The sequence below is a fragment of the Squalius cephalus genome, assembly GCF_949319135.1.
Source record: "Squalius cephalus genome assembly, chromosome: 12".
NCBI lineage: Eukaryota > Metazoa > Chordata > Actinopteri > Cypriniformes > Leuciscidae > Squalius > Squalius cephalus.
Window position 1 is genome coordinate 18,518,397 of NC_137133.1, and position 18,482 is coordinate 18,536,878.

Below are 18,482 nucleotides of genomic sequence, written 5' to 3' on the forward strand. Positions count from 1 at the left end.
AATTTCTCAGGTTCATTACATGTGGCGAAGCTCAGTGTGTGTTTGAAACCTGCTCTTCATAATTCAACAAACTGATGTTTTATTAACTGCAGCTAGTACATCTTTACCTCTGCCTGGCCAGAATATCCACTTAACTTTTATAGTGGTACAAGATTACAGAACCCGTATTACAAAAGTTTAATGAGTCTCAGTTTCAGTGAGGAAGCTCTTGTGGCTTTAGACAAATCCAGCAACATTTGGAAAGAAGCTTCTACTCGTTTCACACAGTAATCTGCCACAGTAATTGCCCTTTAAGCGTTTGAGAGGGTTTTAATTGAATAGTGCTGAGATTGTGAGAATATGGCATATTTAGCAGTAGCAGTTGAATTTTTTTTAAGACTGTGCAGCGCTATGGCTCCACGGAATTGATAATTGCATTGTTTCAACTCATTAACTAGCTTATTAAAATGGGAAATGTAATATAGGGGTTGAGTTTTTCTTGTGCGTCAAGCATCATTAGACTGTAGGTACATGTGTGGTGTAACAGCGGCAAAGCAGAGCCCATGGGTTATGATGTCTGTGCTGCAGTTAATGGCCTGAAGAATTGACCAGAAAGGGTAATAATTGTTATAGTACAATGACAGAGTAATATAAATTACAGCATTAATCTAGTGTGTGCTTATTTCCGCAGGTGAATTTGTGTCTTCATCTATTGTATGTTTGTTTTCCCATTTTGTCTTTATTGCACATCTGACTTTATGTGCGCTTGCCACAAATGTTAGCATTCCCATTCATCTCAATTGGATCCCCAATTTTGCTTGGGGGAACTCAAGTTTTGGAGAGTGTTTAAAAAAAAATAATCATCTGAGCCACAAAATTCATGTGACTAATTACTCACTCCAGCCCTTTCATACAATTGACTCTAAACTTGCATTCAGATCCACCTCCATCCAATCAACAACTGATGGACTGAACCAATTCCCCAATTTTTTTTTACGACAATGTTTCACTTTGATGTACGTCACAATATGAAAGAAAAGATCTGTTGTACCTGTTTTATCACGACTTAAACTCCATTAGATTATGAGCAGCTTGTAGCTTAGAAAGCTATAGTTCCCATTCAGTCAGTAACGTTTGACGTTACATCCAATCACCTCCAAGTGGTAACAAAATGATCCAATGAACATTGGCCAGTGAGATTTTCAAGCCGGACCCTCAGCCAGAAGATGTCCACTCTGGTGGGCCAGGAACATCAACTATGTTTGGACCTGGCTGAGATGAAGGACGCTGACAAAATTCGCTTTCCTCTTCGGCGACACTGTCGAGGACTTTGCCCAACAGTTCTCAGCAGTCCAGAAGCAGACGGAGGCCATAAAGCACATCTTGCCCCGGTGTGACTCTGCCACCAAGATGCCACGGGCTGGCCCCCAGCCTGTTCGCCTGTTCGGCGGAACAGAAATAAAATGGAACTAAAGATTCTCCACCCGGCCCTTTGGTACCACTCGTACGGAGCTTGGGAGCTTGGCTAGTTCTTCCCATTGACTCATTCGCACAATCAGACTCGGCTATGCAATTCAGTTCCCCGGGCTTCCTCCCAGGTTCAGCGTCCATATACATATAGCACCCTGTTTACCTCGGTGGCAGGCAAGGACGCCCCTCTCCTCCGAGTGGATATTGCAGTCCTCTTAGCGAGATGAAGTCAGGATTTTACAGTTTGTACTTCATTGTACCCAAGAAAGGCGGGGGGTTATGGCTAATCTTTGATCTGCGTGTCTTGAATCGGGCCCTTCACAGGCTCCCATTCAAGATGCTCACACAGACCTCATGCATTCACTCCCAGGATTGGTTTGCAGCGATCAACCTGAAGGATGCGTACTTCCATGTCTTGATTCTTCCTCAACACAGACCGTTTCTACACTTTGTGTTTGAGGGTCAAACATATCAGTACAGGGTCCTACCCTTTGGGTTGTCCCTGTCTCCCCGCGTCTTTACTAAGGTTGCGGAGGCTGCCCTTGCCCAAGTCAGGGAGGTGGGCATTCGCAACCTCAACTATCTCGACAACTGGCTCATTCTGGCCCAGTCTTGGGATCAGTTATGCGAACATAGGAACCTGGTGCTCAGGCCCCTTAGCCATTTGAGGCTTGGGGTCAACTGGGAAAAGAGCAAGCCCCCATGAGGGTATCACACCGAGCTGTCACCAAACATTCAGCCCTTGGTTGGCCATGAGAAGACAAAGGCTGTCTCCAAACAGAGGTTGGCCAACTGGATAGTGGATTCCATCGCCTTGGCATTCTCCTGACGGTAAACCTGTGTCTTTCCCTGTGTGGTTCTGCTCTGCCCTGTCTCTCCACCGGTAGTAGCCCTCCCTGGCTAGGTAGGACCTACCGCAGAGATCTTCCATATGTAGCACTGCCCCACGGGTCAGTCCCTATGTGTAACCTCCACACGTTTACTCCCTTTGGGCCGGGTGTGGTCTCCGTAGTGTTCCCCTCCTTTTGGATTGGACACGCTTCCCCAGCGTTGTGGTCATGGCTGAAAAACAATGGGAATTGAGTTCCAATGCACTCTTGCCTGGGGTAGGTAGAGCAGCTTCGACCATCCCCAGAGTAAACCCTGTCCATTCCATCCCCTTCGGTATGGAGGACTACCTCCTTGGGCTTACATGGGGCGCTGGGTATGTTACGACATAGTGAGAGCAGTCGCCATAAGGGTACACGGAAGCTTGCCAGCATCTGCGTCTCCAACACTCGCAACACAGTTAAGTGGCTATGGCGCTTTTCCATAGGGACCCCATGACGTCAGTTCGATGTAACATCGAACGTGACTGACTGAATAGGAGAGTCTAGGTTACTAATGTAACCCCCTTTCCCTAAAGGAGTGAACGGAGATGTTACATCCCCCTGCCACAGCCCTGAACCTCCCTCCTCAGAAAAACATGAATGAAGTAATGCCGATCCTATTTATACCTGTATGTTCGGGTAGGTGTCCCTACACAAATTTTGCATCGGGTTCAAGTTGGTCACACAAATTTGCCATGTTTACCAACATAAATCTACGGGGCCTTGCACATGACATGCGAGGAAAAAAAAATATATATATCATGGCTACAATAAAAAATATGTTTCTAACGACTTATTAATTGACTAAAACAAAGGAATTAATTAGTACAGCATGGCCAAGATGACCTAAAAAAAGGGAACAAAATAATATGTTGTGGAAACGAATTCGTAACTTTTAACTTTTTTTCCCCCACGTCATGTTTGTCTTGATTTGAAAGTGATTTCTGTGTGAGTGATGCTTAATGCATCATTTCAGTATTGACCTTTTTTGTTTTGGCACAAATTTCACAAAAAAAAATTGTTTTAGACAATTAGTTACATACATTATAATAGAGTGCCGTTTTTCTTGAAAAAAGCAGCTGTGATTCTATCTGCTATTCATCTTTCCCACTCACTCAGATCCATAATCAAGGTCCGGTACACATAATGAATGCAGCAAATTTCATTGTGTCACCCACAATGCATTGCTGGAATGGTGCGCCTTAAAGCCGTAATTCCTTACGGCCACGTTATTTGCATGATGTCATAAATCTAGCTCAGAGTCTACGACTAATGCAGCGATTCATCTATTGTAACATTAAGGGGGACGTTTGCAACCTTTTCTTCTGATTTGAGGGTTCATTTTTTAATATGTGTGCATCTGTTTTTGACAGAGCAAGAATGGCTCTCATCCCCTGCATGCAGACAATCAGTTGTGTTGATGTTGAAGCATGTCTGAAGGCATTAGAAAATCCAAGGCTATAAATAAAGAGATGAGTTAAAAAAGGCTTGTTCTCTTTTAACTCCCATTGGCTCTTTTGATCATTTATCTCACTGGAAGTTAGCCTATGACATTTCTTTCAATAGACTATCAAGAGAGCAAATGTTGCTTTTGTTAATTCTACTTATTTAATCTCCTCTGATGAGTTTCTTAAGCAGTGTGTTCACTTTGTTTTTATCTTAAGTCTGAAGAGATAATGGACAGGAACATTATGTCTTCGTTCTTAAAGGAAAACCAAAAATGAAACTTCTTTATTTACTTTAGTTTATTTCAGAACTTTTGTAATCTAAATTGTGCACTTCTCTGTGTTTGCAGGTTGAATTTGCCTTCATTGTATGGCAAAGTTTTCCAGATCGTATTGTAGGCTACCCAGCACGCAGCCATTACTGGGACAGTGGGAAGGGGAGGTGGGGTTATACTTCTAAATGGACCAACGAATACTCCATGGTGCTCACAGGAGCTGCGTTCTACCACAGGTAATCTCCAGAGAACAATACAACACAGACAAAACTGACCTAAAGATGTATTTTTTCTGTTCTATTCTGCTTTTTTTTTCTTCGATTTTTCAACATTTCAACAATAATAAGTAGTTGCATTTTAACTAGGGCTGTCAGAATTAATCCGTTGACAATTCAGTTTAACGTGTTCAAAATAAGTAATGCAGAATCCGTTTTTTTTTCCATAATTTTTTTGGCCAGCGTTACATTATATGATCACACTCTTATTCAAGCAAATGCTTTTAAACCATTCAAGCACGATAAGACACAAAAGAGAACGCAGTGCAGTACTGGCGCGCTCTCTGGGAATCTCCTGTGTGCACAAAGTCAGAGACGCTGGAGGCATCTGACACCAGACCCAGTACTTGTGTGTATGCACGTGTATGCACAATAATAAATAATATATATATATATATATATTTTATTATAATTTGGTGAATTTAAAATCATTATTAGCTTATTACAAGTAGCCGTCCCACCGTTGAAAAGCACCAGCTGCCACTGCTTTAAAAAAAGTGCTGGGAAAATGCTTGAATTCAACAGTATTATTGATTTTTTATTAAAATACTTTCAAACAGTATAATTACAGTATAATAGTAGGCCTTTGAGGGCTAATCAACGTAAATAATTATATAGCACAATGTTGCAAGGTAGGATGGAATGAAAAAAAAAGAGACAAATGTATAACATTTTTGCAATGAACTTTAGTTCCTTTTTATTTGTTCCAATTGTTTCTGAGACCCAAGCACAGCCGTGGATTAAAGTGTGTGTCATCTGAAAATATCCGTAGTCAGTTTGCCATAGCTAATACAACCTGATTAGCTGAGTTTACTAATCCTTTACAAAAATAAGAAAAATCCTTTGCTTATTTTAATCTGCTTACTTGCTTATCTTCTTCACAGGGCATTACATACACAATAACCAAAACGTCTCAGGTTATGTGACCATGGTTCCATGAGAAGGGGAATGAGATACTGCATCCCCTAAAGAGCGCTATGGGGAATGCCTCTGGCGTGACTATTGTCTGAAGCATGAGTCTAAACATGACAATTAACTTGACATTGGCAGGCGGCAGCCTATGACATCACTACTGGTGCAACCATGAGTATAAAAGGGCACCTGTGAAATACGTCATCCAGTTCTTGTCTTCAGGAGAGGGCAGCTCCAAGGAGGCTCAAAGAGACTCTACAACTCGGAATTCCAGAAAAGGGTGGAGCTCCTGGGGAGCAGAGGCCTAACAGTAGGCCTAGCAACACTTTATCAAAAGAACAGCCGAGGAGGCTCAAGAGAGCCTAACAACTCAGCATTGTTACCCTGTCAAGCTCCCATCAAGGAGGCACGTAGTGCGCCTAACAACTCGATGCTGCCCCAGGCTGAGCACTGAGGAGCAGTTTCTATAAACGCAGTAGACAAAGATGCTCAAAGGGAGCCTAACGGCTTGACAACACTGCCTCACAGGAAGATTCTCATAACGAGAAGAAGCCTAACAATGCTCCAGGCCTAAGCATTAGCTAAGGTGGCTCAGAGAGCCAAAAACAGCTTCCTGAGGAGGCTTGATGAAACATAATCAATTCGTACTGTATGCAGGTGAAGCTTAAAAAGAGCAGAGGCGAAAATAACTCATTATAGCGAGAGTAGGCCCATGGCGCTTCCTAAAGGCAGTGGCCAAAGAGGCTCCAAAAGCCTGACCACTGTGTGGTGGAGCTCTGCAGACAGAGACCTCAACATAACAATTCTCTAAAGCGAGAGGAGGCCTAGCAATGTCCTATACTCAGAACAGCATACCAAGTAGGCTTACAGGAAGCCAACTACTTGATGACGCTATCTGAGGGAGGTGGATGCCTCAGGAAGGAAGGAGTCAGATGTGATTTTAACCTCTGGGACCCTAGAACGCTTCTTTTGGATCACTTCCCTCGGGTCTTTCTTCTCCCTCTGGCTTTCCACCTCCTCTGCGCTGTACCCCTCGAACGAGGGGAAGCGCAAGAGGCTAGCCTTCTGGTCTTGTCTTCGGTCCTGAGACTAGGACAAGCCAGACCCCTTCTCAGTCTAAGGCGCGGACCTGAACCGGCAAGGTATAAAGGTCTTAAAAGCTGCGGAGCACGCCTTCACCTCCCTAAATCTACCAACCACTGTCTCAATGGATGTGCTGAAAAGTTCGGAGGGCAGAACTGACACATCGAGGAGAATGTTTTTCTCTTTCTCCCAGATGTCAGCCAGGTTCACCCAGAGATGCCTCTTCATAGCCACCATGGCCGCCATGGATCGACTGATCGCAGTTTGTTTTGTTGCACGGAGAGCCAAATCTGTGGTGCGGCACAGCTCCTCTACCGCTTCAGGGGGAAGCCCCTGGTCCAGGTCATTCAGCAGGTCGGCCTGTTAGGCCTGCAGCACAGCCATAGTGTGCAGCACTGCACTAGCCTGACCCGCTAACACATATGCTCTGCCATTATGGCGAAATGTGACATGCAGCGGTTTATTAGGCAGAGATGGAGCATTCAATGCAGATGCCTCGCCCATCAAGAGATAGCTAGCCAGCGTCTCTTCGATCAGAGGCATCAATGCATAACCATACTCCCGCATCCCCTCCACATCAGCATAATTCACTTGAGTGCGATGGATGCAGGCTGAATATGGCTTTCCCCATGATCTGTCCACCTCAGCATGAAGATCTGGAAGAAAGGGAAGGCTAGTATGAGCTGGACGGTTATGTCCTGACTAAAAGCGTTCATCCAAGTGACTACGAGCAACCTTGCGCTTCTCGCGCTTCCACGGCAGATCTAATGTCGCCATGGCGCAGGACATAACTTCTAACTCGTCATATGCGGGGCAGGCGGGCTTAGAGCATTCAGAAACATCTTTGATCTCAACAGTCTCGTCCTGCTCGTCTTGGCTCAAAGCCAGGAGCACGCTCGCTGCCGAATCAGATAACGTGAGAGACAACACATCATCACAATCTGGCAGCTTGCTCTCTTAAGCCGCAAATGAATGAGAAATATTCATACCTTTCTCGAACTCATCCACAAGCTCCAAAACCTCAGTTTCCTACTCACCTCAGCAGGTCCTGAACCGCGAGGCACAGATGGCTGTCTTAATTCCCTCAAGAAGAGGGACAGACAAGAGTGAAGTTTCTTCATAGAAAAGCGCTTACAATGCACGCAAACAGCCCCATCAAGGACTGAGCATGCATGCTCCACGCCCATGCAAATAATGCACATATTGTGTGTCATCAGGTGTCAGAAAACGCTGACATGGATGCAGACACTCTTTCTAAAGGACTTAGCACTAATGCTAGCCATAGTCTTCCAGTTAGACACACATTCAAACAGAAGACAAGAAAGGTAAGTATGTCACTGGTGCCCTTTTATACTCCCGGTCGCACCAGTAGTTACGTCATAGGCTGCTGCCTGCCAGTGTCAAGTTCATTGTCGTGTTTAGACTCATGCTTCAGACACCAGTCATGCCAGAGGCATTCCCCAGAGCGCCCTCTAGGGGATGCAGCGAAGCCATTCGAAAGGGAACAGTACCTTTTGCATATGCATCTATTGTTGAAGATACAAGCTTTCCTGTAGCTCACGCCACAGCTCACGCTAACCCTAACGCTTGCAACGCCATGGTCATGGGTTCAATTCCCAGGGAAAGCATGAACTGATAAGAATGTAAATGTATACCTTGAAATGCAATGTAAGTCGCTTTGGATAAAAAGCGTCTGACAAATGCATAAATGTAAATGTAAATGTAAATACATAGAGCCAGGTCTGACTTTAAATACTATTAATGTGCGTATTGTAATAGACTGTTGAATATGCGAAAGTGCAAATGCCATTTGAGAGGTATGATCAGTGCTGGGCTTGTTACTCAAAACAAATAATATATTACTCATTACTAATTACTCCTTTGAAAAGTAATATCATTACTTATTACTCCTGGCCAACAGTAATTACACTACTAGTTACTTTACTTTTCCATTACAGCCCAAAAAATTGGTAATTGCATAGTTTTTGCAGTCTGTGGATCCATGAAAGTTACAGATAAACAGAGTACAACTAGCTCAAACTGATGACAAGCCACTATTTTTTAAACAACTTCTGTTATTTAATAAAGCAGCAGCATAGTAAAATCTGCAACAGGGCTCAAACAGGTAGAACCAACCAAACATGTTGGTTGAATGAAAAAGAGGCCAACAAGCACCAGAACATTTAATCTGATGATGAAATAGGCTTATACAGTAGTATGCTGTGTATATATCTGGCAACAACAATTAATGGAATGTGGTCTTTGAATGTTTCACTTAAATAAGACCTAAAAATATTACAGAAGACAAATAAAACAGTAGGCACACATCAACAATTAAGTTAAATTTAATTACAATTAGTAATATACTATTTGCATTCATGTTTAATTTTAAACTATTTTTTTTAGCCTATTGCTCACCACTAGTTTTTCACTGCTCACATCTGAAGCTCGATTATATCTCATCAGGAGAAGCTTTTCAAACCTTTTATCGGACGGTCTGCCTCTTCTTGGTGTCAGAACCAATCTTCCTAAGCTGAACAGTCTTTCCACAGGTGCGCTGGATGGAGTGGGGGTGTTATATTTCATAAAAATGTTTTTTATCCTTGGATCTTCCTAAAAGATGGAGAGTCAATCGTGGAGATAGGCAACATTTCATCAACCACATAACTAGCCACAAGCTTCATTAGTTCTTTTTCGCTTGTTGTAGACTGCTGTCCAGCACGATAAAAATCAAATTTTTGTTGTTTTGCCTTTTTAGGGCTACAGCCATCATCCTCGGCCACATCTTTGGCGGGGTTTTTTTTCTCAATGAGTTTCATGTTGATGTGCTTGATCGCAGTAGACAAAGTCTAAGTACCACTACACAATTTACATGTGACATTGATGTTTTTGATGTCATCCTTTCTCCCTACAAAATTAAAATAATGGCTTTGATAAAAAAAATTAAAATAATTGAACAATTAAAAAATATAAAAATTATAAATTAGGTATGATTGGATTTTTGAATTTCAAATCATTAGTGATAACTAGTAACTAGCCATTTTTTTTGGATGGTAAATGTGATATTACTTAAATTTTATTAGTAATTAGTTACACTACTAGTTACCAGGGAAAGTAATATTATTACTGTAATGCGTTAACTAGTTACTGCCCAACACTGGGTATGTTTCTTTCTGAAATACAAGTGATATACCAAGAATCATCAAGCTACACATATAGCTAGATTTAGTAAAGTAGTTTAATTAAATATCTAGCACATAAATATTTTGTGTCGTCTCTCTCTAGTGATGTCAATATGAATTCATCTTTCATCATGAGTAGATATAATTGGCTCCAATACACTTTGATTAATATAGAATTACTTTTAGCCTTTTAGGGAGACCGGGGTTAATGTTACAGTTTTCCTTCATATTCACATCTTTTGGTATAAGAAACATCTTGGTTACGTATATAACCCTCGTTCCCTGAGGAGGGAACGGAGACGTTACGTCAGTGAATGACAAAATGGGGGTTTTGCTAGAGAGCCCTATCACATTTGAGTTATTAGAAAATGAGCTAATAGTATGAAAATACCATGGGTCTGCGGAATTTGCATCGCAAACTCCGCCCCACCGCGTGGGTATAAAAGGAGCCGCAAGTGCAATCTCGCATTATGTTACCTGCTGAGGAGCCGAATCGAGATGGTCCTCACTGCAGAACACGAAATACAGGGGGAGGAGTTGGATCCAGATCCAACTCCTCCCACCTTACATATACCTAAACCTACCCATCTCCACCCCCTGATCCTTAAACCCACCCCTAAACCTACCAATCTCAACCCCTTAGATCTGGATCCAAGTCCACCCCCTGGATCTCGTGTACTGCAGTGAGGTGCTACTTGCCGAAACTGTGTGCCCGGCTGTTTCAGCGGTACATCGGTTGTGGCAGGGGGACTTAAGTCACTACGAGTTACGTCAGTGAATGATGAAATGGTGGTCCCAATTCAATCACGCCATAGCGGCTGACTTCTAGTGCCCTGCGTAAGTCTGAGCTCCCTGTCATGAGACTAGCACTGACGAAGGGCAAGGCTTAACGCAAGAATACCAAGGTACATTGGGTGGCATATCCCAGGTGGAATATGTAACAAAGCGCCTACCTGTAGGGAGGACTTAGAATACACATATGACCCTAGAGTGGGATGCATATGGAAAACTCAGAGGTATACAGACCACAGGGTGGAATGTTTCAACCTCGAGATGGCAAGAGGTCTTGCCGAGAGAAAACACGTGCTCGGAGGAGACTTGGAAATACACATGTGGGGGTTACCCAAGCGGGGAACCATGCACATGGAAGCACCTAGCGAATCACGAGGGCTGACTGACGGGGCATGCACTCTGGTGACGGCATCAACAGTGCATGAGGCACTCAGGGTCTAAAAGGAACTCATCTGAGTGAAATAGCGCACGTATCCAGTCCGTGGAGTGGAATGGCACAGCAAGCGATGACACCAAGCAGGTCCTACTTACTGGCTAGTGGAAGTGAGTACATGAGAGGACACTGGCTCTACCCGGAGATTATAGAATCTCGCGAAAGTGTTGGGTGTTGCCCAGCCTGCAGCTCTACAGATGTCTGTTAGCGAGGCGCCATGCGTTAAAGCCCAGGAGGAAGCCACACTCTGGGTGGAGTGTGCCTTCACCCCTAGGGGGCATGGATGACCCTGCGTCTGGTAAGCCAAGACAATGGCGTCCACTATCCAGTGAGACAACCTTTGCTTGAAGAGAGCCTTTCCCTTCAGCTTCCCACCAAAACAGACAAAGAGCTGGTCTGAGGTCATGAAACACTGCGTTCTGTCTACGTAAGGGGGATGCAGTCTCCATTCCCCTGGATGTGGCCAAAATCGTGAGAGCTCGTCGGCTGCACGATTCAGCTCTCCCAGAATATAAATGGCTCGAAGCGACCTCAGATGCTTCTGACTCCATAAGAGGAGATGGCGGGCGAGTTGCGACATACGGCGGGAGCGCAGACCACCTTGTCGGTTGATGTACGCTACTGTCGCCGTGCTGTCTGAACGGACTAGTACGTGTTGGTCCTTGAGCAACGTTCGGAAACGGTGCAGAGCCAAACGTACTGCCAGCAACTCAAGGCAATTGACATGCAAAAGGTGCTGGAGTCCTGTCCAGGAGCCCGTGGCAGCATGTCCATTGCACATGGCACCCCAGCCCATGGCAGAGGCATCTGTTGAGACAACAACATGCCTGGAAACTCATTCTAAGGGCACAGTAAGTTTCACAATTCTAGGCCGGTAGAAAGGAGAGGTTCAACCATGGGGTGAAGGTCTGACAGCAGGCCAGAGTAACTGGTACTCGGAGCGTGCCCTGTTGCCATGCCCATCTCAGGACTCGATTGCGAAGCCAGTGCTGAAGCGGTCTCATATGAAGCAGTCCGATGGCGTGGCTTACTCTGTGGATGCCATATGCCCCAGGAGCCTCTGAAATAACTTCAGTGGAACCGCATGCTTGCCCTCGAATTGACTCAGGCAATTCAGCAGTGACTGCGCGCTTGCTCGTAAGCTGCGCGTACATGGCGACCGAGTCGCCATTGCCACCCACCATGGTATAGCGGACTCCCCGGAAGCGGGGAGGAGACCATACGAACTGAATCGCATAGCCGAGCCTGATGGTTCACGCAAGCCAGCAGAACAGATTGGGAAGCTGAAACCAGGCTCCCAAAAACTGAGTTAAAAAGGTTGAGCCTATACTAGGACACTGAGGACTCGACTATACTATATAAATTACCTTCATGTTAAATTACTTTTGATAAATATATTATTCAGCTGATAAAGAACTAGTTACTTTTCAACTAGTTACTTTAAATAAATTTTATTTATTCAACCACAAACACTGTAGTAACCACTTACAACACCCTAGCAACAGAAATGCAACACTCTAAAAACATCCAGAGCACCTTAGCAACCACACTCTGGAGACACTCTGGAGACCATTCACAACATCATAGCAACAGTCTAAAAACACTCAGAGCACCTTAGCAATAGTATAGAAACACTATTGTAAATATTTGCAACAGCATAGCAACACTCTAAAACACACAGAGCACTTTAGCAACAGCATAGAAACACTCTAAAACACTCAATGCACCTTACCAATCACATATAAACACTGTTGTATTGTGAGACCTGCTGCGATAGAGATCGCTCAGAGACAGGCTGATATTAAAGCAGGTAATAAATGTTCAGTCTGACAGCTTCACTGGCCATATTTTAACGATAAATGGCACAGGTGAGATGGAGTTCACAGTTTGTTTTAGCCGAAGGTCTCCGAACTCATCACTCACAACAGAGCCACACACACACACAGACCTTCAGACTGACACATCACACACCCGACACACAGATTAACTGCTTTGCTACTGGTCAGCGAGCTGACAAACCACCTGCAAAATGACCCGAGCTTAAAGTGCACAGGAGAAAAAGACATAAATAAACGTGTGAAGAGAGATAAGCCACCTGCAGGGCTGAGAGAAACGTTTTGATGGCTTTCCCTCAAAGAGAGAGAGCAAAAGAGAAGGAAGGAAAGAGAATGACAGACAAGACATCTGCAGGCAGGAAAGGAGATTCGGTTTAATAAGGACAGAGAGAGAGAGAGAGAGAGAGAGAGAGAGAGAGATAGAGAGAGAGAGAGAGAGAGAAGGTGTCACTCACAGAAATTAAAACATCTGTCTTTTTGAGGTTCTCACAGCAGGGTGGGCTCCTCCTGTCTCTGTCTGTGAAGAATATCATGAGTGACTATCTCAGTCCCACCAAGAAAAACGTTTTATTGCTCAAAGGTTTCTCTTAATGAAGCACTCATTTAATTTGTCTCAGTTGTTTCTCATAAAAGAAAATATGATAAATAATTATAAGCTTGTTAAAGGAATAGTATTTCTAATGTGGAACACAAAAGAAGATATTTTGAAGAATGTTGGTAACAGTTTCAGTTTCCATTGAATTCCACTGTATGGACAAAAAATATAATGGAAGTCAATGGGGAACCCAAACTGTTTGGTTATCAACATTCTTCAAAATAGTGTGTGCATGTGTGCGTGCGTGCGTGCGTGTGTGTGTGTGTTCAGCAGAAGAAAGAAGTGCATAGAGTGCATTTGGAATGACATGAGGGTGAGTAAACGATGAGAGAATTTACATTTTTGGGTAAACTATTCCTTTAAGTGAATAACATTATAAAACAAGATTTGTATATTTTCAAGTTAATGTAAGGGTGCTTGCTCATTCAAAACACACTGCCATTATACTAGAAGGGTTTGTTAATGTATTATGTGGTTGCTTGTGTATTCTGGGCAGCTGCCAATCAAAGGGTAAAGGAAGCTATGTATTTTCATGTATAAGGATCCATTTATGTTAAAATATTATAAATATTGACAGCATTACAAAAATGTTTAAAACAATACAAGAGTGCTGTTAGATGCATGAACCTGAAGAAAAAAAAAAAAAAAAAAAGTTCTGTCATGAAACTACTGCTTGTAATCACATCATTATCTCTAGGGCACAGCTGATTGGTTCCTGCTGTATCAGTAGCCAATGAACTCGCTCCTCAACCTTCAAATACTTGGTCAGCATTTGCTGTAGCAGTTGCAGCGCGCTTTAAGAAACCCTCCACCATCCCCATCCCCTGTATAGATCTGCTATGGGTAATTCATGTACGCTATATTGTACAGCAGCAGCAGCATGTCTTATATGCTCACAGCAGTGTGTCGTGTATCTATTGACATGCAAATCTCTGTACTTGCTCTACTGCAGCAGCAATAACCTACAGCAGCAGCAGCATAGCAAATCTATTTGCAATGGACTTGAGAAATTGATAACATTTAAATTTAGGGGACCACTATAACAGTAGTAATTTGGTCAGATGTAACATATTATTAAAATTGTTATACAATTTTTCTTTGACTTTGTTTTGTGGTCCCTGGACCCCAGTTTGAAAACCTCTACTGTAGAGTAGACATGAAATTACTGGAGAAACTCAATGGTGAAGTGTGTAATATCTGTGCCTGCCATGGCTAGGCAGGCAAAATAAGAGGAGAAGGATTTTGATGCAGCAACATCACTCAAACAAACAAACAAACAAACAAACAAACAAACAAACCCATAGGAGCAGGGGGGTATTCCAGAAAGTAGGTATGTCTAATAACCTGCTCTGGGTTGGCCGAACTTACTTCCGTACTCCATACCTTAAGTAAGGAAGGTTTGGGTTAATCAACCAAGTGTTCAGGCCAGGGTATGTTTGATGGTAAGATAACCTTGCTTTCTGGAATACCTCCCTGGAGAAACTGCCACAGCTACACACAAGCATAGACAATACAGGACAAAAGGTGGAACAAAACTGAGGGCTTAAATTCACCGGCTAAATGAGGAACCAAATAAGATAGGTAAACATAATCAGTTAACCAATGAGTAACCATAGTAACAAAGGATGTAATCAGAAACCAAGCAAACAGGAACTAAACACAGGGAGGAAATATGGGAACCAAAGGAAACACAACATAAGAGTCCACAAACAGAACATAAATATTTACAGTGTGATGTTAAATTAAGGGCATTTTTCACACAGCTAATAATATCTTTATTAATATATAATTTATTTATTTTGGACAGGTATTACCATCACCTGTACACATACTACCTGCCGATGTCTCTGCTGTCAATGGTGGACCAGTTGGCCAACTGTGAGGATATCCTCATGAATTTCCTCATCTCTGCAGTATCCAAACTCCCGCCAATCAAAGTCACGCAGAAAAAACAGTACAAGGAGACCATGATGCAGCAGGTATGAGTCTGTGTTTGTATGGACTGTAAATAGATGAGTGTGTGTCCAGGGCGATTCCCTATTGAGATCAGAAACGTCTGTGTAGTGTGTGATGGATGGAGCGCTCCAGGGCTGTGAGTGTGTGTGGATCTGATTCAGCAGTATTGGTCCGTTTGATGAATGTCTTCATGGTAAGGTGAGATTAATGATTGACAGCAAGGTTGCTGTGCTATCCTTCTCTCTGTCTGTCTACCTTACCCATTTCCCCTTGCTCTCCTTCTCCTTCTCTTTTAATACATTTCTTCATTCTTTCTTTCTTTCCAATTGTAGATAACCTGTCTTTTTCAAAACTCTGCACTCTTTAGCATTAATGATTAGCCAACATATATTTTCAGAGCAAGGTGATATAATGAAAATGTAATATAATGATAATGTAATAAGTAGCGATGCACCGATACGAGTGTTGGTATCGGGCCCGATACTGCACTCATGAACTCGTACTCGTTAAAATGCTCTGATACCAACAAACCGATACCACAGCATGTACAGTACAGTGTTTGTGACAAAGAAACACTGACAACAGAGCAAACAGATAAGTAAATGTATCGAATTAATAGAATCTTAAACAAATTAAATGTTTACGCCTATATAGCTGCTGTGCGCTAGCTGATGAAAACCACACTGAGTGGATTGAGCGCAAGCTTGTCAATCACACATCCCTTTTTCAAAGACATCGCTGGAAAGTTTGTAGTTCGGTTAAATATGTCCATAGCAAAGAAGGTAAAATGAGGCACATATTACTAATGTTAACTGACTGTAAAAAAAGAGAGAGTGTGTGCACTTCTGTTGCATGCCCTTGATTGCTGATCGCTCAGCACACATGCCACATTTGGGTTAAAACTAAATCTTATATGCAAGTAAAAACTTGACCTGTTATGTGATTTATGTATGAGGAGGGGTTCCCTACATTATTACAATGAACAAGAAGTTTACTGTTTTTTCTGGAAAAAGTGGTATCGGTGCATCTCTAGTAATATGTTCTTCGTCCATTTTTGGAGCAAAAAAAAATCCCAATGCAACAGTATGTTTCGGCTGAGTTGCTCTGAATCTTCTGTTGTTGCAAATTGATAGTATAAAAATGTAAAAAATAGATTCTTGACATGAGATTACTGATACAGTATTAAGAAGTAATGCTAAGATCGTTTTCACAACATCTGTACACGAAAAACACAAAGGACAGAATTTTCCATTTTTAGTACATTGTTGTCATGTAAACTTACCCTTAGTAGTAACTCTTATTTTTAACTTTAAAACATTTTCAGTAGTTTGACATTAGTTTAACTGTTTTCAAAGCAATGCATTTTTTCTCTCTGCTTTTTGTCACATATTGTTATGATTTATCTCGATTTTTAATGCTATCATTATCTTACTTTTAGAGTCACAAGCCTTATTGAGATACTGTATGTGGCAGAAATTGTACTGCTCTGATTTTAAAAATTAGCTATTGCCCCCTTAAATACTGTAGGTAGGTTAGCTACTTTTTGTTATTAGCTTGTAGCATGGGCTAGTTAACTAGGTTTTTCAATTCGGCATTTTTCAATGCAATGTAGTTTAAATACGTTAGGAGTAATTTGGAGTTTGGGAAAATACAGTTTCAAAGTTTTAGAAAGTTTATTGTTTTACTGAATATTTGCTCAAAATTCACTTGAACTTAAACTAGAAGCTAACGCTAGAAGCTAAATGGCTATTTGCTGATTATAATCTCAAAATTGTAAAATATAAGTCAGTCATGTCAAGGATGTCTAAAGATTTTGTGATGAAACATGTTATGAACAATATAAAATATTTGTATGTACCTCTCAAAGCATGTAGTTCTGTATTAGTTGATTGTAAGCTTCTTTAACAAGGGGCTAGACATCCTTCCAAAGTGTTTCTCATGAATGTAAGGCCATAACTGTCGTCTATCCTCTGAGTCGTGAAATGAACACTCCGTGTTCGCTCTGTTTGTCAGTGTCTTTTAAAGTGCTGCCCAATTCCAATAACATGTTCCTGCCCTCATTCATAATCTGCCTGGTGAACCATACACAGACCTCCCTCTCTCTCTCTCTCTCTCTCTCTCTCTCTCAGGGCTCTAAGGCGTCTCGATGGGCCGACCCAGACCACTTTGCACAGCGTCAGTCCTGCATGAACTCTTTCACAAGTTGGTTTGGCTTCATGCCTCTCTTACACTCTCAGTTGCGTCTGGATCCTGTGCTCTTCAAAGACCAGGTCTCCATCCTACGCAAGAAATACAGAGACATCGAGAGGTTGTGAAGGGCTATCCCCCCCACCCCTCACACACACACACACACACTCCAGTGAACTCAACCGGACATCCCGAAACAGACCTGCAGTGTTCGATTCACCTGGACTCATTACAGACCAGAGACAAAAACAATATATTCCATCTACAGAATAAATTATAACAAAATATGCAACACTGAATGGTTTTATCTGCGGCTGAAAGTTTTGAGGCAAACAGCTGCTCAGAATCAGACTGGTCTTTGCGCGTTTGAATTTGTTGTCATTGTCGGTGTTGTTGTTTGGGAGGGCTGTGGTCACTGCACACGTTGAAACAGGCGTGTGAATGGATGAAAAATAGCTGAAAGAGTTGCCTATGCCTGCAATATGTATTTTAATTTAAATTCTTTTTTTAAGAAATTATCTTTTTATTTAAAAGAAGGTAACAAAAATAAAATCTATGAATGCAAAGTGGGTTTGCACCCTAAATATTCACTTTTGTATCATTTTAGTGTGTTTCTTTTTCCTTTAATACCACAATTTTACTTCAGAACAGATCATCCAATATCAATAATATTCTGATGTTTTGAAGAAAAACAGGTTAGGTTGGAAAGCTCACACATGGCTTTTGAATAATTTGTGAGAAGGGTGTGATTAATGGGGGATGGGTGTTAAATAAGGCATCAACCCCTAAAACGGGTACTTCACCGCTGGCAAAATGGGCTTTCAATAAAACTTGGCTGCTTATACAGTAGAAAGGCGGGTAGAAAATCAGTGCTGCCTGACTAGAGAAAACAAAGAAAAGATGCTGTTTTCTTCCCTTTTGTCAAAAAGGTAGGACAACTTCAGAACCCATAATGCACTGGGCATGGCCCCTCCCATCAGTCTGTAATGTATCTTACTTTTCAGGCCACGGCCATTTGCAATTTTAATGTGTCTGGCTTCCGTAGTCATTAGCTTCCAGTTATTTTTAAAACAGGTCGTTATTCTGCTTCTTATAGCAAATTGGTATTTCTTACCATAATGTATTATCTTAATTATAAATATGCTGGTTTGTAGAAAACAGTTTTATAGTTTAATGCATTTTGATGTATTCTTC

At 42.2% G+C, this 18,482-nt stretch overlaps 1 protein-coding gene across 2 annotated transcripts in view; it reads left to right on the forward strand.

Annotated features, from left to right (window-relative positions):
• Nucleotides 1–17,876, forward strand: part of LOC307168145 (exostosin-1) — a 352,549-nt gene extending 334,673 nt beyond the window's left edge. The window contains exons 10-12 of one of the 2 annotated variants that reach the window (XM_079887788.1): nt 4,114–4,274; nt 14,953–15,124; nt 17,231–17,876. In XM_079887788.1, coding sequence (XP_079743914.1) covers nt 4,114–4,274; nt 14,953–15,124; nt 17,231–17,416 — 519 coding nt within the window. In that variant the 3' untranslated portion in view covers nt 17,417–17,876. The remainder of the gene's footprint in view (nt 1–4,113; nt 4,275–14,952; nt 15,125–17,230) is intronic. The other variant, XM_079887789.1, reaches the window with a different exon arrangement.
• Nucleotides 17,877–18,482: the final 606 nt, after the last annotated feature.